Source organism: Erinaceus europaeus, chromosome 13 (assembly GCF_950295315.1).
Source record: "Erinaceus europaeus chromosome 13, mEriEur2.1, whole genome shotgun sequence".
NCBI lineage: Eukaryota > Metazoa > Chordata > Mammalia > Eulipotyphla > Erinaceidae > Erinaceus > Erinaceus europaeus.
This window is the reverse complement of record NC_080174.1, coordinates 59,953,092-59,973,965: the sequence shown is the minus strand read 5'-3', so window position 1 is coordinate 59,973,965 and position 20,874 is coordinate 59,953,092. Positions and strand designations below refer to the sequence as shown.

The 20,874-nt window shown below is 44.4% G+C and overlaps 2 protein-coding genes across 4 annotated transcripts in view; one reads left to right on the top strand and one right to left on the bottom strand.

Annotated features, from left to right (window-relative positions):
* RAD54L (RAD54 like) overlaps positions 1 to 10,980 on the top strand; it is a 30,196-nt gene extending 19,216 nt beyond the window's left edge. Inside the window, exons 9-18 of the mRNA XM_007521369.2 lie at positions 1,642 to 1,792; positions 3,862 to 3,988; positions 6,225 to 6,299; positions 6,450 to 6,580; positions 7,040 to 7,150; positions 7,276 to 7,399; positions 7,718 to 7,796; positions 8,085 to 8,264; positions 10,505 to 10,668; positions 10,764 to 10,980. Coding sequence (XP_007521431.1) covers positions 1,642 to 1,792; positions 3,862 to 3,988; positions 6,225 to 6,299; positions 6,450 to 6,580; positions 7,040 to 7,150; positions 7,276 to 7,399; positions 7,718 to 7,796; positions 8,085 to 8,264; positions 10,505 to 10,668; positions 10,764 to 10,974 — 1,353 coding nt within the window. The 3' untranslated portion in view covers positions 10,975 to 10,980. The remainder of the gene's footprint in view (positions 1 to 1,641; positions 1,793 to 3,861; positions 3,989 to 6,224; positions 6,300 to 6,449; positions 6,581 to 7,039; positions 7,151 to 7,275; positions 7,400 to 7,717; positions 7,797 to 8,084; positions 8,265 to 10,504; positions 10,669 to 10,763) is intronic.
* A 114-nt stretch (positions 10,981 to 11,094) lies between these two features.
* LRRC41 (leucine rich repeat containing 41) overlaps positions 11,095 to 20,874 on the bottom strand; it is a 29,334-nt gene continuing 19,554 nt past the window's right edge. Inside the window, exons 4-10 of one of the 3 annotated variants that reach the window (XM_007521370.2) lie at positions 16,427 to 17,567; positions 13,696 to 13,956; positions 13,026 to 13,190; positions 12,837 to 12,935; positions 12,180 to 12,302; positions 11,869 to 11,944; positions 11,095 to 11,786 (exon numbers count right to left, since the gene is read on the bottom strand). In XM_007521370.2, the coding sequence (XP_007521432.1) occupies positions 11,567 to 11,786; positions 11,869 to 11,944; positions 12,180 to 12,302; positions 12,837 to 12,935; positions 13,026 to 13,190; positions 13,696 to 13,956; positions 16,427 to 17,567 (2,085 nt within the window). In that variant the 3' untranslated portion in view covers positions 11,095 to 11,566. The remainder of the gene's footprint in view (positions 11,787 to 11,868; positions 11,945 to 12,179; positions 12,303 to 12,836; positions 12,936 to 13,025; positions 13,191 to 13,695; positions 13,957 to 16,426; positions 17,568 to 20,874) is intronic. The other 2 variants (XM_060205956.1, XM_060205957.1) reach the window with 2 other exon arrangements.

The following is a 20,874-nucleotide window of genomic DNA, read 5'->3' as shown; positions in this document are numbered from 1 at the left end:
TAGTGCAGATGAAGAGTTGGGGGGGGGGGTCCTCCGTTTTGTAGATAGCTAGTAGGCATATTTTAGTTATATTCCAAAGGGCCCGTGACTATACTATTTTTTTTCTTTTTTCCCCTGAGCCTGGAATCTGATATGCAGGTAGATCCAAGTTATTGTCTGGGGTGGACATGTTTTTAAAAGTTTTAGGGTAAGGGACCAGGTGGTAGCACACCTGTTTGAGTGCACATTACTATGTATAAGGACCCAGATCCAAACTTCTGGTCACCTTGTTTCCTGAAGCTCAGGAAAATACAGGTTCTCAAAGTGAGTTCAGATTAGCAGGATCTGAATCTGTGTCTAAAGTTTCAAGTCCTGGACCTCTAGAAATAACCCAAAAGTTGTTATAGTATAAAGCTTGACTTAAGTATGAAAAGACTGTCCCTGTGTCTCTCATCCATACCCAAGTATGTTCTTTTTTTTTTTTTTTTTTAAGTTTTTAAATTTATTTCTTAATGAGAGATAGGAGGAGAGAGGAAGAACCAGACATCACTCTGGTACATGTGCTGCTGGGGATCGAACTCGGAACCTCATGCTTGAGAATCCAATGCTTTACTACTGTGCCACCTCCCGAACCACAAGTATGTTCTTTTATAAGTGCTAGAACACAAGTCAGGTGCAAGATGATGGAGTAATGTATAAAAACATTTTTAGTTAAGGATTGAAGAGATTGCATAGTGGTTGTGCAAAAAAGATGATCACACCTGAAGTTCCAAGACTCTGGATTCAATCCCCAGCACCATCATAAGCCAGAACTGAGCAGTCCTCTAGTTTAAAAAAAAACCAAAAAAACTACTCAATGTTCTTTTTAAAAAGGCAACTTCTGCTGGAACAAAAAGTGAGCATTAGCTTATAAATAAATTCATTTGACTAAGCATTTCATTTGCTGAAAAGCCAGAGTTTGGGTTTTAATTCTAAATGATGACTTCATGAGTTGGGTCTGGAGCCAGGGAGCTGGGGTTGACTTCCTCAGAGCCCATAGGGATAGTGTATCGTTCTGGGTAATTTACTAAATTCCTGTTAGGTGCTGGATCCTGAGATGTGAATTGCCTGTCCTTAGGCTGCCACCTTGCACATTTCTTTGTTTTTGCAGTGCTTTGGCCTTGGACATACATGATTTCACTACTCCCAGGGTGATTGTTTTTTTCATTCTTTTTATTACTTCAAATGAGGGTGGGGTGGATCATAGCATTGTTCCACCATTTACGGAGCTTCCCCTGGTGTAGTGGTCTAGGTTCCTCATAAATTCAAGTTTAGTTTCTATCTGAAAAAGTTGGCCTGGACTGGGGGTATGGATCGATCTGCCAATGTCCATGTCTAGCAGAGAAGCAATTACAGGAGCCAGAACTTCACCTTCTGCATCCCATTAAGAGTTTTGGTCCATACTTCCAGAGGGATAAAGATTGGGAAGTTTCCAATGGAGGGGATGGGTCATGGAACTCTGGTGGTGGGAACTCTGTGGACTTGTACCACTGTGATTTTGTATCCTTGTTAATAATTTTTAAGTCACTAATAAAATGGTTTTTTTTTTTAAAAAAAAAGGTGGCCTGGAGCTTTGAAGCCCCAGTAATGATGATGATAATAGTTTTTTCTTTTTCTTTGCAGGGACACAGGCTCAAGAACTCTGAGAATCAGACCTACCAAGCCCTGGACAGCTTGAATACCAGTCGGCGTGTGCTCATCTCTGGGACTCCCATCCAGAATGATCTCCTTGAGTACTTTAGCTTGGTACATTTTGTAAATTCAGGCATTCTGGGTAAGAGTTAAGCTTTGTCTGCTCCATTGAAATGGAGCGTTACCTTGGTCTTGGGAGTATAACTCTTGAGAAGAGAAAGATGAAAACACTAATTATACGTGGGTCACTAGGTTCTCTTAGGGGAGGACTTCTCTTGGAGTAGCAAAGCTGTTGGGAAGCCTTGATTCTGCTGAGCAACTCAGCCAGGTCCACTCTGTACGGTTTCCATCACAGAGTCAATGGTGCTGTTAGGGTATGTTATAACTGGTCTGGGTTGAAAACTGCCTTCATATATTTTTGTTCCTCATGTCCTAACTGCTTCAAAAAAGTTTTGGTTCACCTGGTTGAGCACACATGTTACAGTGCTTAAGGACCCAGGTTCAAGCCCCCCAGTCCTCACCTGCAGGGAGAAAGCTTCACAAGCAGTGAAGCAAGTTTTCAGGTGTCTCCCTTTCTCCTCCCTCTCTGTCTCCCCTAGCCCCTTGATTTCTGGCTGTCTCTATCCAATAAATAAAGATGATAATAAAAAAAATTTTAAATAAGTTTTGGTCTCAGAGCAGACTCTATCTTGGACAGTTTTATTTAATTTCATGAGGTGTGGGAGAAATCTGACATATTTGGTGCTGGGGATTCATGCTTACCAGGTCTTCACTCTTATCAGTCGAGCCACCTTCCTGGCCACTAAAACGTTTTTAAGTGTTTAATTAGTGACATTCACATTGTTGTACAACCATCACCATAATCATCTGTAGAACTTTTTTTTTTTAGAATTTTTATTTTATTATTTTTTTTATTTAAGAAAGGATTAATTAACCGTAGAACTATTTTCATCTTTCAAAACTAAAGCACTTCCCTCCCCATTAAACAATAGCTTCATTTCCCAAGGTTGTTCCATGGTATAATGGTTAGCACCCTGGACTCTGAATCCAACAAACAATAGCTTCATTTCCCAAAGCCCATTACAACCACAACTTGGACAGTTTTGCACACAGTTATCTATAGAAGGTGTGTTGGTGCTACCTCTACTTGCTAGTGTTCAGAATAATTACTAGAGGCAGAGATCAAGTGACAAGACTGTCAGAGAATAGACAGGCACACTTGTGTAACCACCACCTGGTCAGTTATTACTACTATATTAGCAGCATCCTCTTTAATTTTAATGTTCTCCCCTTTATTTGAATCCAAGGTCTCATGAATGCACATTACCACTGAGCTGCCTCCCAAGCTGAACTGTTTTTCTTTTTATCTCTCTCCCCCCAAATATATATTAATAAACAAGAGAAGGGAGAGAGAGGACGAGAGCATCACTCTGGCACATGAAGTGCAGAATGGAACTCAGGACTGCATGCTTGAGAGTTCAATACTTTTTTCTTCTACTGCACATATCTTGGGGCTCTCTACCCCCATCCCCTTCTTCTTTCCTGCTTTTTAGAATCAGAGAGAGAGAACTACTTAGAACCTCTTCATCTTCTGTGAAGACAGGCAATTACTGCTGAGTTACCTCCCTAGCTGGCTGATTCCTTGTGACAGAGACAGTATGGCCTGCAAGCTTAAAATATGTATCTAACCTTTAAGGAAAAAAATTACTGAGGGGCCAGATGGTGGTGCACATGGTTGAGCACACATGTTACAATGCACAAGGACCTGGGGTCGAGCTCCCAGTCCCCACCTGCAGGGGGAGAGCTTTGCAAGTGGTAAAGCAGGGTTGCAAGTATTTCTTTTCCTCGGTCTCCCCTTTCCATCTCGATTTCTCTAGCCAATAAATAAAGATTAAAAAAATAATGTTTTAAAAAGAATGAGTATGTTAAAAAATACTGGTCTCTGATAATACACTGAAATATAAACAAACTAGTATATTCGTAAAATAGAATAGCATATAAAAATAAAGACAAACTACTACTAGCTAGAGAGTGGGTTTTAATCTGTTGTTTCACTGTCCTCTTAAGTATGACATTGCTTTGTTTTCTACCAAATGATCCATATACATAGAAATTGCCTAATAACTTTGTGTATTTGAAGGTTTGTCTGTAGTCCTCTATATTCTGTAATGCTTTGATTTTTTTTTTTTTCCCCCCTCCTCCTTGGCTTAGGAACTGCCCAAGAGTTCAAGAAACATTTTGAGTTGCCAATTTTGAAGGGTAGGGATGCAGCTGCCAGTGAGGCTGACCGCCAGCTAGGAGAAGAACGACTGAAGGAACTCATCAGCATAGTAAATAGGTAATGTTGGGATAGATAGTAGCACTCCAGTTTGGGTCCCTGCAAGTTCACACATCAGGTATTATCCTAGGCACCCAAGGCCTTTTTCTTTTCTTTTTGTTTTTACAAGAGCACTACTTAGCTTTGGCTTATGGTGGTGCAGGTAATTGAATGCAGGACTGCAGAGTCTCAGGCATGAAAGCCTGTTTGCATAACCATTATGCTGTCTTCCCTGCTCTAGCTTTTTTCTTTTTTCCTTCCTTTATCCCTTTTTTTAAACTTTTTTTATATTTATTTTCCCTTTTGTTGCCCTTGTTGTTTTTATTGTTGTTGTAGTTATAATTGTTATTGATGTCGTTGTTGGATAGGACAGGGAGAAATGGAGAGAGGAGGGGAAGACAGAGGGGGAAGAAAGATACCTACAGACATGCTTCACCGCCTGTGAAGCGACTCCCCTGCAGGTGGGGAGCCGGGGGCTCGAACCCGGATCCTTACTCCAGTCCTTGTGCTTTGTGACACCTGCACTTAACCCGCTGCGCTACCGCCTGACTCCCCTTTTCTTCCCTTCTTTCCTTCTACCCTATCCCATGTCCCACAGCATCCATCTACAGGTGAGAGTTGGTCTTTGGAATGGTGTGGGCTGAGAGGGTTCTCTCTCTACTCCTCATCCCCCAACCCCATGGGGGCCATATAGACCAGGGGTGAAATAGATTCTATACTCTTCTGGGGAGGGTATTTATTTATTTATTTATTTATGTCTCCAGGGTTATCACTGGGGCTCAGTGCCTGCACCACGAATGCACTGCTCTTGGAGGCCATTTTTTCCCATTTTTGTGGACCTTGTCGTTATTGGATAGGACAGAGATAAATCGAGAGAGGAGGGGAAGACAGAGGGGGGTGATAAAGATAGACATGGGTGGGGGTATGGCATAATGGTTATGCAAAGAGACTTTGATGTCTGAGGCTTTAAGTCCCAGGTTCAATCCCCCACTCCACCCTAAGCCAGAGCTGAGCAGTGCTCTGGTAAAAAAAAAAAAAAAAAAAAAAAAGAGATAGATACCCGCAGACCTGCTTCACCGCTTGTGAAGCTACCCCCTGCAGGTGGGGAGCCAGGGGCTGTGACTGGGATGTGCGCTTAACCCGCTGCGCTACCGCCCGACCCCCGGGCATATATTCTAATGGTTTACATTCTTTCATATTACTAGCAATTGTAATCTCCCAGTTTTACATCATAGGAAGTTCAGTCTGTGTGCCTGATCCCTTTCCTTCCTTGCTTGCCAGAAGTTATGACTTATTCCCCCTCCCTCCCTCTCTTTTTCTCCCCTCTCCTCCTTCCCTCCCCTGCATAGTTAGGGTCTCATGCATGTGTACTTCACCATTCAGGGCTGCTTTTTCATTCATATAGAGAGGCAGAACTTTCTTCTGTGCCAAAGCACTTCTGATGTGGTGCCAGGGCTTGAACCTGGGCTTCATGCATGGCAAGGTAGATACCCTACCCAGTGATTTATCACATTTATGACTTAATTTCATTGAGCCCAGGGCCATGTGGTGGCAGGCATATGGACATATGTAAGCAGAACTTCCCTAATGGACTTGATGATTTGGAACTTGCTTCCCCTGGCAGCCCCAGGCTTAATGGGAGACCATGACTTTCTCTTAAAGATAGCTGATGTATTGAAAAAGATGAGAAAGTGACTGGGAGATGGCACAATGGCTAAAGCATTGGACTCTCAAGCATGAGGTCCTGAGTTCTACTCCTGGCATCACATATGTCAGAGTGATAATCTGGTTCTCTCTGTTCTCCTTTCTCATTAATAAATGGGAGGGAGGGAGAGAGAGATGTGATTCCCCACTAGACTTTTTGAAAGGATCCCTGTTTTTATGAATAAGATCCTGATAGAACTTTGTGTAGGGCTTATGAGTTTTTGTTTTTTTTTTTAATCATTTGTATTTATTTACTGGTTAGAGACAGCCAGAAATTGAGAGGGAAGGAGGAGATAGGGAGGGAGAGAGACAGATATCTTCAGCCCTGCTTCACCACTCATGAAGCTTTCCTCCTGCAGGTGGGGACCAGGGGCTGGAACTTGGGTCCTTGCACATTGTAACAAGTGCACTCAACCAGGTGCGCCACCACCTGGCCCCTGGCTTATGAGTTTCTGACACTTGGTATTACAAAAGCAAGTTAGTCTTCATCCTTTATCCTGTAGTTAGTGTGACAGTTCTATAGTCCTTTACTTGTTCCTCTTGTTTTCCCCAGGTGCTTGATACGAAGAACATCTGATATACTTTCTAAATATTTACCTGTGAAAATCGAGCAAGTAGTGTGTTGCAGGTACTTAACCTTAACCGAGGGGTAAGGAGTTGAATGGGTAGAAGCTGAGCTCCTGAAATGCTTGGACTCTCAGGGTCTCCTTAGTGGATGCAAGTATGACTTAGCGTTTCCCACTGACCTAGAGTCATTCCCCACTCCCTCTCCCCTCAGGTTGACATCTCTTCAGTCTGAATTATACAAGAGGTTTCTGAGACAGGCCAAACCAGCAGAAGAGTTACATGAGGGCAAGATGAGTGTGTCTTCACTTTCTTCTATCACTTCACTAAAGAAGCTGTGTAATCGTGAGTTGGGGTTCTGTCCTGCAATCCTCTAAACTATAGAAGGCTCCTGTAGTTGATCCAGTTGCTTTTATTAAACTTGAGGCATTCTCTGAGGCATGTGCATTGCATCCTCTATAAATTAGATCCTTTGCCCACACAAAGTTTGATGCTTGGGGGTGTGCAAGGAATGTATATGTAAATGTAAATATAAAATATTGGACAAAGAGAAAAATAGCAAGAAACCATGCCTTCTCTGATATAGCTTCCTTATTGGGAGATCATACTCTAGTTCGCAAGATTGTGACTCATAGTCCTGAGTCGCATTTACCACACACTGGGATTTTGGATGACTGAGATCAACAAAGTCTGGTGATTTCAAAAGAGATTTCAAGAGGGCATTTTAATGAGCAAGAGCAGTGAAATAGACATTTTCAAAAACATTGCAGCTTAATTTTGTTTTGTTTTGCTTTCTCCCCTCAGATCCAGCCCTAATCTATGACAAATGTGTGGAAGGAGAGGATGGCTTTGAAGGTGCCTTGGACATATTCCCTCCTGGTTATAGCTCCAAAGCTCTAGAACCTCAGCTGTCAGGTAAGAGCTTTTCTGCTGATCTTCCTGAATTTCTTTGTTAAACTTGTTTTATGGAAGGATATCAAGAGTAAGAATCCTAGCTCTTTGGAATGGTTCACTGGAAGCTAATTTTTGCTAATATCCAGGTAAGATGCTGGTCCTTGATTACATTCTGGCGGTGACTCGCAGCAGCAGCAGTGACAAAGTCGTGCTGGTGTCCAATTACACTCAGACATTGGACCTTTTTGAGAAGCTGTGCCGAGCCCGAAGGTAGGGGAGAGCCTAACCAGGGTGCCAAAACAGTGACCCCACTGTTGGTCTCTAGGAATAATAGATGTTCTGACTGGTGGAAATGGGCCATGGGCCAAGATGTGGGTGCAGAAAGGACTCCCTAGAAGGTTGTTCTCTTACTGCTCTGTGAACCTATTTCCACCTCCAAGCAGAATAATCAGTCCCTAGTCCTTCTGACCTCTCTCTTTCTGCCCTTCCTTAGGGAGTTTAGGGTCTAAGGGTATGCATGTGAGGTTAGTTCTGGTTCCAAAGGATTCTGTTTCCTTCTTGAGTTTTGATCTTTGGACTCCTTTTCAGGTACTTGTATGTTCGTTTGGATGGCACGATGTCTATTAAGAAGCGAGCTAAAGTTGTGGAGCGTTTCAACGATCCATTGGTAAATGTTTATAGCTCCTGTCCCCATACTACCACACTCCAATCTTAACATTAGAGTTAAGGGTTAACTGTAAGGGAACTTCATTTAGGCTCTCCCTTTATATATTATGGCAGGTGTTGACTGGAATGGGAACTGACTGTGTGCTGGGAAAATGACTTGTGGGCAGTAAACTGGTATTCTTTATTACTGAACATAGGAATATCAATTGTGAGAGAAAATAGTTGGCTGAACTGAATAGGATTTTAGCTCATGCTGTAAGTTTCTATTTTCTCTCATTTCTATTTTCAGAGCCCTGACTTTGTTTTCATGCTGAGCAGTAAAGCTGGGGGCTGTGGCCTCAATCTCATTGGGGCTAATCGACTGGTAATGTTTGACCCTGACTGGAACCCAGCCAATGATGAACAAGCCATGGCCCGAGTCTGGCGTGATGGCCAGAAGAAGACCTGCTATATCTATCGCCTGCTGTCTGTAAGGATGGTGCAGTGGTCAGAGTAGGGGTGGGTCATGGAACAAAACCTTTAGGACAATCTTGCATTATTCTGTCCCTCCCTCTCTCTCAGCCCTTCCTGCCCCCCCTTCCACCCCCTTACCAGAATACTGCTCCACTCTGGCCTCTGATGATTCCTTTGGTGCCTCAGGCATGGAAGTCTTTTTACATAACTACTATACTGTCTCCCCAGTCTTTTCTTTTTGTCATCATCTCTGGGGTTTCACCATTCTGGGCTGACTCTGCCCTCCAAATAGAGAAAAAGAGGAGTGAGAGAAATACTGAAGCTTCCTTCAATGTGGTGGAGGCCAGACTCAAACCTGGCTCATGCACATGGCAAAGCAGTGCACTATCCAGTTATTTGTTCCACCTTCTTGCATTATTTCTTTTTATTTTTTATTTTTATTTATTTATTATTTTTTTGCATTATTTCTTAGTGCTGTTCTGCTTCTAGCAATGGTCAGGCTATGGTTTTAGCTTTACCCTACCTTTGCTTTTTTCTTTTTCTATCCCATTTCTCCAAATTCTTACTGTGCCCTCTGGATGCCTGCTCAGTAGTTAACAGACTCCCCTGTGTCTTCATTGTGCCACTTACATTACTGTAATTTCATGCTTCATGTCGCATGGGACTGAGAGTTAGTATTGGCATTCTCCCAAGTTCTCAATGATCACATATCCATATTAGAATTTTTTGAAGCTCATATTGTCAGACCTGACTATTCTTTTCCTCCTGCTACAGTTGCCTACCCACTGCTATTCTCCTAATTCACTGATGACTTTTTTTAATTCACTCTTCTTTTCTCCACAAATAGAACTATCTTGGCTGACTTCAAAGTTTATTTCATTATTCAACAGTTTGATTATTCTTTTTTTATGAACATTTGGGCCCATGACACTGAAGCTTCCTTCAGTATAGTGGGGACTGGGCTTGAACCTGGATCATGCATATGGCAAAGCAGTACATCTGGTATATATAATGCTGGCGATCAAACTTGGAACCTCATGCTTGAGAGTCCAATGCTTTATCCACTGCACCACCTTGCAACCTGCTCTCATGACCATAACTGCTTTCCTGAATCCCTCCCCATTTAATTATTCTGTCAAGGCAACACTCAAAGTTTACCAATGCCAAACTATTCACTGTCCCACTATCCACAACTTTGATAATTATTCTGTTCTTTTTTAAAAAAGGAACTTTTTAAAATGTATTTTTTATTATGTTTGTTTATTGGATAGAGACAGAAATGGAGAGGGAAGGGGGAGCTAGAGTAGAAGAGAGACACCTACAGCGCTGCTTCACCACTTGCAAAGCTTTCTTCCTGCAGGTAGGGGCTGGGGGCTTGAACGTGCGTTGTAACGTGTACTTAACCAGGTGCACTACCACCCGGCCCCTGTTCTTAACTTCTTTCCTTACATCTGTCTTCTCTCTGTTTCAACCATAGCACCTGCCTCTTTCTGCCTACTTACCCCTTGTGGCTTGATTTCTATTCCTACTCAGCCAGCTCCTAAACCGTGTATCCTTTTACACTCTCCCTAATACCTAACACAACTTGAATCACTATAACTGTTCTGAGTTTCTGTACCAGCTAAAAGTACATGTACAGATTGTTGATACAACAAATTCTCTATTTGGACTGAATTGTATTTCATTTCCTCTCATAACATTGAATTTGAGAACTTGTTAAAAAGAGGGGGCTGGCAAAATAACTCAGATAGTGTGCTGTTTTGCTATGTGTGCAAATGAGGTTCAAGCCTGGCACAATTAAGGAAGCTTGGAGTTTCTTTCTCTTTATGCCTCTTTGTCTGTATCTGATAAGGTTATCCTGGACCATTGAAGCCCTGGTGATGATCAAAAAGTACAAGAGAGAATTGGATTCACTGTTACCCTCAAGATCTAGCATGGCATGTCAAGTGAATCTGAGGTTTAAGCTTCATTTAGAGGTCTAGTGGAACTGTCACAGACAAATATCAGTCCTCTGAAAAGATTTAGCCAGTTCTAAAACACGCTATTGATACAGAAAATATCTTGAGTGCACTGACATGCACAAGTCAAATTCGCAAGAGACTAAGAAAATGGACTCACTTGAGCAGAGGTATTACTGTAGGACTGTTCATTTATCTCCCCGTTTCTTGGGTGTCTATAGTTTTCAGCCTTCTATCTTCCTGCCCTCTATGTATGGGAATAACTTACGCCTGTGTCCCTTGACCCCATTCCCTCTAGACAGGAACCATTGAGGAAAAGATCTTTCAGCGCCAAAGCCACAAGAAAGCACTGAGCAGCTGTGTGGTGGATGAGGAACAAGATGTAGAGCGGCACTTTTCGCTGGGTGAACTGAAGGAGCTCTTTACCTTGGATGAGTCTAGTCTCAGTGACACACATGACAGGTGGAAGAAATGCCCTTCCTGACCATTATCTCTGAACCTCCTGCATAGCATGGAGATAGGGATCTTGGTGATCACTACTTTGTCCTCTGTTCCAGGTTGCGTTGCCGTCGCTGTGTCAACAACCGTCAGGTTTGGCCGCCCCCTGAAGGTTCTGACTGCACCTCAGACCTTGCTCAGTGGAATCATAGCACTGATAAGCGGGGACTCAAGGATGAGGTACTCCAGGCTGCCTGGGATGCTTCCTCCAGTACCATCACTTTTGTCTTCCACCACCATTCCCATGAGGAGCAGCGGGGTATCCACTGATCTGATTAGCTGATCTGGATTTAGCTGTAAGGGAAATAAGTCAAGGGAAAAAAGAGACTTTCCAGCCCCCTAACAGCTGCTGAATTTTGTTCTCTGGGAGAAAAATCAAGAAGGGCTACATGATGTTTGCCCAAAATTTATTTTATAAGAAAAAATTTTGGTTAAAAAAAAGGAATAAAGAAAGGCATGAAAGGGACTGAGGCCTGGGAGCAGCATGGTAAACCCAGCAGAGAAGAGACCTGGCAGTGGGCATTCCTAACTTCTCTAAAGCCCAATACTTAGCTGGAGGAGGGAAAGCAGGAACCCTGGGGCACACTAAAGGAGTTGCCCTTAGTGATGGATGACCATTTTAACTTCTAAGCCCAAGGTTCACAGGGTACTGAGTAAGGGTCCAAAAAGTTCTCAACCCAGCTATGGAAAAATGCTTTTGCTGGGCCCCATCAAGGCCTCCAAGACCTCAGTGCAAAGGAAGGGGGGGGAAAAAAAGCAAAGAAAAAAAAAGTGACAGACAGAGTTGGAGTTGTGGGCAGCCCATGCCTCAGCCCTTATAAGCTGATAGCACTAAGCATGGGCCTTTGAGGCATGGGCCCCATTACATGGTGCTGACATAATCTGCAAAGGCCTGGGATGAGTCCCATGAGTCGCTAACCACGTGGCATGTGGCCCGGAGCCGCCGGATTGCTTCTCTGGCTGTGACTGCATCCTGGTCTAGCCAGTTCTGGAAGAGACGCAGGTGACCAAACGCTCCACGACCCCAGCGCTCCAGCCGCTTGGCGAATTCGAGAAGCCCATCCGGTTTGATACAGTTGGAACTGGTAGGAGTGAGATGAAGCAACTTATGTGATCAGTGTCCCTACAACTCCATCCCTGGTCCCCTACCCTCTCAACATGTACCTGATGTCCAGCTGACACAGAGAGGAGGATGAATCGTCTGAGAACACATCTGCCAGGGCCAACAGACCAGCATTTCCTGGGGAAAAGTAGGAGAAAAAAGTGTCATCTCCATCTAAGTATAGGGAGTAAGGGTATCTTAACCCAGGTTCTGGCAAGGAAATCTAAGCTTTTGAAGCCACTTCACACAACTGTATTCCAACTCTCATATTCCCAGTGGAAACGGTCTATGCCTTCCTTTACCCACTGGTTTTTTTTCACTTTCCAAAGGACTGGCTCCAACCCCCTTCCCCATCTGAGGGCCCTTCCCCCACCCAGACGGTTCCCAGGCAGCCGAAGGCCCTTCAGTGTGGAGTTTCCCTTCATAGCAGCAACCATCTCAGGCAGAAATTGAGCTGGACGCTTCTCAAACAGACGACAGAAGGAGAAGGTAATCTCTGTCAAGAGAAATTAAATTCTGATGACTCCATTGGAATTGGTGCTGTTATAGCTAATCTTAGAAAGGGTTGTAAACATTTATATAGAGTAACAGAAAGATTTATTCAAGGACCCCCCCCCCCCCCCAAGCAAGGCTGGAACCAAATCAAGATTTATACCAAAGCCTGAGCCCTAGATGTTCTCTGTAGGGAGGTTCTCTGTGTGGACAATTTTCCATTTACTTCTACTTCTCTGTCTACTATCTGCTACTGCTGGGGTGGGTATTAGAGAGGTCTATGAGGAAAGTCTAACAGCACATTCATAACTCCCACCACCATTGTTTTTGTTAGCTACTGAAAAGTAAAAACTTCAGTGAGGCACTCTCATTGTTACTTAGCATGTTTAATAAAGGCGGAAGTTTGGGACCTAATAGGTTTTAAAGCTATTTTATAGCTGAGACAACTGACCAAGAAAGCAATAGTACATTTGTTGATCTCTTGAGAGTAGCAGAGCTAAAATCTCAGAATGGCTTGGATTCTGGATCAAGAATTTACCTTGCAGAGTAAGATTCTGCAGCAAAAACAGCACCTCGCTCTGACAGTCAGCCAGATTCATGTCATGGAAACTCAGCCTCTTCAGGGTTGAGTTGTACTCTGTTGGCAAAAGCCACGGGTCTTAGCTTTCCTGAGGAATGCAAGGTTTCCTCCCACACCCCTCCCCTTACCATTCTGGCTGGGTCCTACCTTTGAGTGTCTGTAATACAAGCCCAAAATCTTGGGGAGAGGCAAAGGTGGCACTATCCAGGGACAGTTGCTGCAGAGAACCTGAGGCCTTCAGTACAGAGCAGAGCAATGGTGCTGGCTGGGCTCCCCGTGGAAATCCCATTTCCAACTGTTCCAGGCAGTTTTCTGGATATGGTAGGGAAAGAAGGTTCTAGCTGGCCATCTCTAGTTCACTCCTGTAATATATCTCATCTTGTCTCTATGGAATTTACTAGAAAAATAATATATTCATTTACTTGTCCTTGAGTCCCTACTATATACCAGGTGGGTTTAGGAGATGGAGAATTAAATACAAGACTTAATTCCTTGTCTTTATGGAGCTTTTAGTTCAGGAAGACTAGACTACTGAGGTAAAGAATGCAGAGTGGCAAGATAGATGAAACATACATGAGCTCAGGGAACATAAAAATAAGGGAACTTAATATAGTAAAGTCATTTTCTGTTGGTTCACATCCCTTTAGGATACTAATATACTGTGGTCAGTCCTCTACTGGGTTTGTAGTTCGAGTCCTGCCTAATCCACCCCTAGGAACAGTAGACTCTACAGGCTCTACAGACAGAGATGACTGATGCTAGACCTGGACTAGAGGGTTTCCTCTTCTCCCACACAAATGCACAGTACTAAGAGTACCTGGTATCTCTTCATCTCCAATTATGTGGCTAGGGGGCCCTGCGTTCCCTGGTGCAGAAGGGTTGTCCCTCTGGCTGGGATGATCAACACGAATAGAGAGGATCCGCAGCAGGGGCAGGGCTCGCACAATGGCACGTGTCAGCTCCAGGATGGGCAGTGGTGAGAACAGGTCACTAAGATGCAGGGCTCGCAGGCGGCATCCAGCCTGGCCTGACAGGGCCCGCAGACTGTCCAGCAGACGGAAGATGTTAGAGCCTAGACCTGTAGAAGGAAAGAGATTTGGTCAGCCTCAAGGGAGTATCAGCATGGGCAACCTTTAGTAACAACTCCAAATATATCTATTGACATCTACTAAATCTTGGAGGAAAAATTTTTTAACTACTTTATCCATTGTTTTTTTCCCTAGGGAACCAACAAGCTAATTACTGGGCCATGCCCTCAAGCATCAGTCAGAACAGACCCACCAAACAGAAGATCCGATATGGTGGGGCAGCATGACTGTTAGCTGAGTGATAGGCTCCTACAACAGCACAAATCTCTGGACTCTTCCTGCAGTTTATAAGGACACCAGAATACTAAGGGGTATGACAGTGACTCAGTAGGGAAGTACATGAACAGGATGGAAAAAAAGGTAACCACATCCCACAGAAGAGAGTAAGGTCCAAAAAGGCTAGGCCACAGTTGCTTAAGGCTACAAAGCAAATAATTCCTTGGAATCCAGTCTTGTCTTCCCTGGAATAGAGCAGGCTCCTGTTTTACTCAGCTAAACCTTATCCAACACTTAAGTGAATACCAAGTTTTTGCTAGACAGTGAATAGTGGATACTGATCCTTCCTATGTAGCCCAATGACAAAATATCAACTGGCTACTGTGAAGTAAAGGAAGATACTTTTTCTTGGTTATTACCAAGGGCTTCACTGATCTAAACTGTGCCCCCACCCCCCAGCACCCAGATGAAAAATCTGAGATGGAATGAAAATTCCTCCTGCCAGAACTTCCTTCAGTGCTATGGGGGCCAGGCTCTAAGGATGAGTATTAAACACTTGATCTAGTTTACACTACTAAAGCGTTCTAGATAAATCCAGACTATAAAGGAGACAGGCTAAAAGAAGGGGTAAGAGTGATTGTGGCAGAGAACTCTGCAATGTCATTGGTTGATTTAGAGTGGTTGGTACCAAGAACTGGAAAATATTCAGCATGGTTGGTGTATTAAGTATGAAAGAGGAAAAATGTTCAAGATGGCACTAGAAGTAAGCATAGGTGAGAAAATAGATGTGTAAGCTAAGTATGGTGAAAAAGCCAGTGAAGGGTTGCTTTTTTTTTTTTTTAATATTTATTTTCCCTTTTGTTGCCCTTGTTTATTGTTGTTGTTATTGCTGTCATTGTTGGATAGGACAGAGAGAAATGGAGAGAGGAGGGGAAGACGGGGAGAGAAAGACACCTGCAAACCTGCTTCACCGCCTGTGAAGTGATTCTCCTGCAGGTGGAGAGCCGGGGGCTTGAACCGGGATCCTTACATCACTCCTTGCACTTTGTGCCACCTGCGCTTAACCCGCTGCGCTATGCCCGACTCCCCAGGTTTTTTTTGTTTTTTTTTAAAGAATCCTTAAGACTGCAGTGCAGACATGGGTTGATTTTATGGCAGGCATGGAAGCAGGAGTAACTGCTGAGATGGTAAATTGTAGGTGAAGAGGGAGTCTGGCGGTAGCTCAGTGGGTTAAGCGCAGGTGGTGCAAAGTGCAAGGACTGGCATAAGGATCCCGATTCCAGCCCCCAGCCCCCCACCTGCAGGGGAGTTGCCTCACAAGTGGTGAAACAGGTCTTTCTCTCCCCTTCTCTGTCTTCCCCTCCAGTCTCCATTTCTCTCTGTTCTATCCAACAACAAAGATATCAATAACAACAACAACTACAATAAAACAAGGGCAACAGAATGAAATAAATATTTTTTAAAAATTGCAGGTGAAGAATAGTAATGGCCTAGATCAAGAAGGTAGATACCAATAGAAAAGTAAATGGATGAGATTATCTGTTGAGAAAGGGCAGAATAGAAATGTGATGTGATACTGCAAACACAGGATCTCAATGAGGCTGATGCCTGTTTTCTGCCAAACTGTACTGTCATGTGACTTAGTAGTAGTACTCAGCAATGTAGACAGATTCCTGGATTTACACTTGGAATCTGAGTGGTCAGGAATAGCTATGTGGGAGAGGCTGAGGACCATTTTGCAGCTTGCTTGTCTAATGAGAAAAAGGCCCAATTCCTTGTATGTTGCTTTACTATGATTGATGGGGGCTGGGCAGTGGTGCAGCTGGTAAGTGCACGTTATCATGTGTGAGGACCAGGTTTGAGCCCCTGGTCCCCCACCTGTAGGGGGAAAACTTTGAGAGTTGGAGCGTGCTGTCTCATCCTATTTCTCTGTGTCATAATTTAAAGAAAAAGAATATGACTCTTGGCATCCAACCTCAGCCCTAGTTAGGCCCACAGGTACAAAACTGGACCCACCAAACCTATGATTATCTCCCTCAGCTGAAACAAACTCATTCTTCAGTGTAGTTTCTCAGTGCCCCTCAGGAACCCACTGTTCATGAGGGTTGTGTGCCTGCTCATGAGGGTTGCACATCCAGTTCCCTGATCTTGCCAGCTAACACCCCCCACACACCCAGCCACCTTCTGCAAAATTGGGTACACAGCTGACATTGCTCAGAGACCTAACTGCTGCAGGGTGCTCACCATTATAGGAGAGTGTCAGGCTCTCCAGAGACACCCAGGAGCTCAGCAGGTGGCAAAGTGTCAGGGCTGCCTCTGTGGAGAGTGGAACTGTAAATAGTTCCAAGGTGGAAATGCTGCGGAATCTTTGCGATGCCTCCAGTGCTGGAAGCCCCAGGCAGCTGGGATCTGATCCATCCAGAGCTCCACAGGCTACTTCCCCAATCTCCATCTCTTCCCCATCCTCCTTCTCACCAGCCACAATGAAAACAAAGTCATACAGGTCTTCAGATTCTGCACCAGAACCCTGACGGGTGCGGGCACCCTTCTTCCCTGCAGCTCTCTTAAAACGCTTTAGGGGCTTAGGCTGAGAGGCTGAGCTAGCTGGGCCCCGTTTGGATGAGGATGTGGAAGAGGAGGAGGCAGAGGAGGTGGTGGCTGGAGCAGAGGGTGGCCGCTTGGTGCTAAGTGCCTCACAGGATGTGGCTGGTGGGTGCAGCTCCTTCTTGGGGTCTGTACTGCCTGCTGCCAGGGTCTCCTGTATGCTCCGGCGTGTCACCCGAGTGGCAGGTGCAGCTCTGGCTGTCTGCTTAGCTTCACTTTTTCGCCGGGAGGCCATCAGGGCTGCAGCGCATCGCTCAGCAGCATCCCGGCGGGGCCGGCGGGAGCCCAGCAACAGGGATCCTTCATCTCGAGAGGGAGCCCGGCCCCGTGAGGCCTCTCCACAAAGGCGACAGGGTGGGCCACCAGGACCTGGCTGCCAGAGGCCAGCACTCATGGTGAGAATAAGGATGAAAAGTGCTGACTCAGGCACAGGCCAGGAGTACAGTGACACCTGACTAACAGCCCCATGGTGAATAAGCTGATGCAGCAGCTGTCGAAGTGACTGCTGAGCAGCCACATCAGAGAACAGCAGGTGGCGGAACTTGAGGGTATGCAGGGAGCTGGCCAGGGTCTCCAGAACCCTGCGGTTGGGCTCTGCCACCAGCTCAGTTGCACCCTGAAGCATGTTGCAGATAGTGAGCTGTCGGACATGGCGGGAGCTATGCAGAAGAGGTGAGAATCGCTGGTCACAAAGACGCCTGTCAGAAGACACATCAATGGTTCCACGCAGGACATGGGAAAAAAAAGCTTCCATAAACTTTGCTCGCCAACAGGTCACACTCTGAAAACAAAGAACATGTCAGATAGCTGTGATAGTAAACTGACATTTTTCCTACTTAAGCTGTAGAACCAGGCAGCATTATAAACCATTTATGAGTTATTTTTAGTTCACAATAAAAAACTAATGAATTACTTATAATTCATTAATGCAAATACATTTTAATTCTCATATCTTGGAGATGTACTCAGGTAAATACGAGAATGAAGATTTGGACCCAAAAAAATGATTCCAGAAACTTTTGCTATGGTGCCTCCCAAATGAAACTCTTCGGTCCTATAAATTCTTTTTTTTTTTTTTTAATTTTATTTATTCCCTTTTGTTGCCCTTGTTGTTTTATTGTTGTAGTTATTACTGTTGTTGTCGTTGTTGGATAGGACAGAGAGAAATGGAGAGAGGAGGGGAAGACAGAGAGGAGGAGAGAAAGACACCTGCAGACCTGCTTCACCGCCTGTGAAGCGACTCTCCTGCAGGTGGGGAGCCGGGGTTCGAACCAGGATCCTTATGCCGGTCCTTGTGCTTTGCACCACCTGCGCTTAACCCGCTGCGCTACAGCCTGACTCCCTAGGTCCTATAAATTCTATGTCTGTTTCTAGAAGCGGATCTGCACTTGCCATTCTTAGCATTCTTTTCATTCTCTACCATCCTCACTTCTCAGGTCCTTATTAACTCACAACTTCACCACTCAGCTGCCTGCTTTCCCTGTCGTCTCCTTTTCTTCCCAAACATTTACAAGCCTACTGGATGCATCTTTCTGTAAAACACCTCTGATTTTATTTTTTTTAGTCAGGGCATTGTACATACTCAGTTTCACTGCTTTCTGGACCACATTTTCATTCAGATAGACCATAGCTTCCTGTTGTGCCGGGGCATGTGCGCCACCTGGTGACCTATCTCTTTAGCTCCTGATTATATTCTATTTTTAAATTGCTGGGGGTTGGGCGATAGCACAACAGGTTAAGTGCACATGATGTGAAGTGCAAGGACCAGCGTAAGGACTACCTGCAGGGGAGTTGCTTCAGAAGATGTGAAGCAGGTCTGCAGGTGTTTATCTTTCTCTTGCCCTCTCTGTCTTCCCCATCCCTCTCCATTTCTCTCTGTCCTATCAACAATAAAACAAGGGCAACAAAAGAAAATATAAAAATAAAATTGCCAATGTTTCCTCACTGGGTAGGGCTAGTTTGAAGTTCCTTGGTCTGGCAGGGAAAGTCCTCAATGTCTACTTGAGAAGCTTTACTCTCTGCATTATGCTCATATGAATGGTTTGCTTTGTTCAAATCGGTCACTTTACTGATCCATTGATATGTATACATATATGTAATTTTTAAAAGTTTTCTTGTTTTTTGAGACCAGAACACTGCTCAGCTCTGGCTTATGGTGTTGTGGAAATTGAGTCTAGGACTTTGAAGCCTCAGGCCTAAAAGTATTTGCATAACCATTATACTGTCTGCCATATACATGTGTAATTTTTAAATTATGTCACCAAGATTTGACTTAGTGCCAGCATGATGCTACCACTGCTGGGAGATTTTTGTTTTTAGTTAGAGGGTGCTTTCCCCCACGTAGGTGGCAAGGCGCTTGTACTTGGTCTTTGAACATAGTAAGAATGTGTGCTCTACTGTGTAAGCTATCACAGTAACAACCAGCTCAGATGAACAAGATGAAATGGACTTAGACATAGAGCCAGTTGAACAAAACCTTTTTCAGTTGAAGCCAAAGTAGTGCAGGTCTGAGGAGCCTGGTACTTCGTTTGCAATTACTCTTCCTCCACACATTCCCTCATACTATAGTGATACTTGATTTATATCTGAGGATTTTTTGTTTAGTTTTCTTTTTAATCATTGATTGTATGGAGACAGAAATTGCAAGGGAAGGAGGTGATAGGGTAAGAGAGACATCTGCAGCACTCTTTCACCACTTGTGAAGCTTTTCCCTTGCAAATGAGGATTGGGGGCTTGAATCTGAGTCCTTGTGCTCTCATCCAGTTGTGCCATCACCTGGCCCCCTGAAGTTTCATTTTTATTTTTTGGCTTCCAGGGTTATTGCTGGGGCTCGGGGCCTACACCACAAATGCACTGCTCCTAGAGGCTATTTTTTCCCTTTTGTTGCCCTTGTTTCTTCGTTGTGGTTACTGTTTGACAGAACAGAGAAATCAGGATAGGAGGGGAAGACAGGGAGAGAAAGACACCTGCAGACCTGCTTCACCGCTTGAGAAGTGACCCCCCTGAAGTTGGGGAGCTAGGGGATCAAACCAGGATCCTTATGTCTGTCCTTGTGCTTTGTGCCGTGAGCGCTTGACCCACTGCACTACTGCCCGACCCCCCTGAGGATTTTTTTTAAAAAGAACATCTTTTTATTATTTGATAGAGACAAGGAAATTGAGATGCAAGGGGGAAATAGAGAGCAGTTATACTTCACCACTCGTGAAGCTTCCCCACCACCCCACCCGGCTTGAACCAAGGTCCTTGCACAATGTAATGTGATAGGATTTAAAAAAATTTTACTGGTAGTCGGGCGGTAGCGCAGCGGGTTAAGCACATGTGGTGCAAAGCGCAAGGACCGGCATAAGGATCCTAGTTCGAGCCCCGGCTCCCCACCTGCAGGGGGATCACTTCACAGGCGGTGAAGCAGGTCTGCAGGTGTCTTATCTTTGTCTTCCCGCTCTGTCTTCCCCTCCTCTCCATTTCTCTCTGTCCTAGCCAACAACAAAAATAACTACAACTATAAAAACAAGGGCAACAAAAGGGGAATAAATAAATATTTAAAAATATATATATTTTTATTGGATAGAGACAGCCAGAAATCAAGAAGGGAGGAAGAGAGAGGGAGAAAGACACCTTCAGCCCTTCTTTACCTCTTATGAAGCTTTCCCCCTGCAGGTGGGGTCCAGGAGTTTGAACCTGTGTCCTTGTGCATTGTAACATGTGCGCTCAACCAAGTGGGACACCAGCTGGCCCCAAGATTTTTTTTTTAAATAGACAAGTGGGCATGCACTCTATTTGTAATAGTCACAGGAAACAAAACCCTTATTGATCTACAATGATGTCATTACATTCACTTCCTTAAATGAAATATAGGTACTATAGCCTCAGAAAAAAATGTTTTTGCAAATTATAAGAATTTTTGAAAAGATTATTATTAGAAGGTCGGGAATTAGTGCAGTGGTTTAAGCGCACGTGGTGCAAAGTGCAAGGACCAGCATAAGGATCCTGGTTCAAGCTCCCAGCTCCCCACCTGCAGGAAAGTCACTTCACAGGCGGTGAAGCAGGTCTGCAGGTGTCTTTCTTTCCGCCTCTCTGTCCTATCTAAT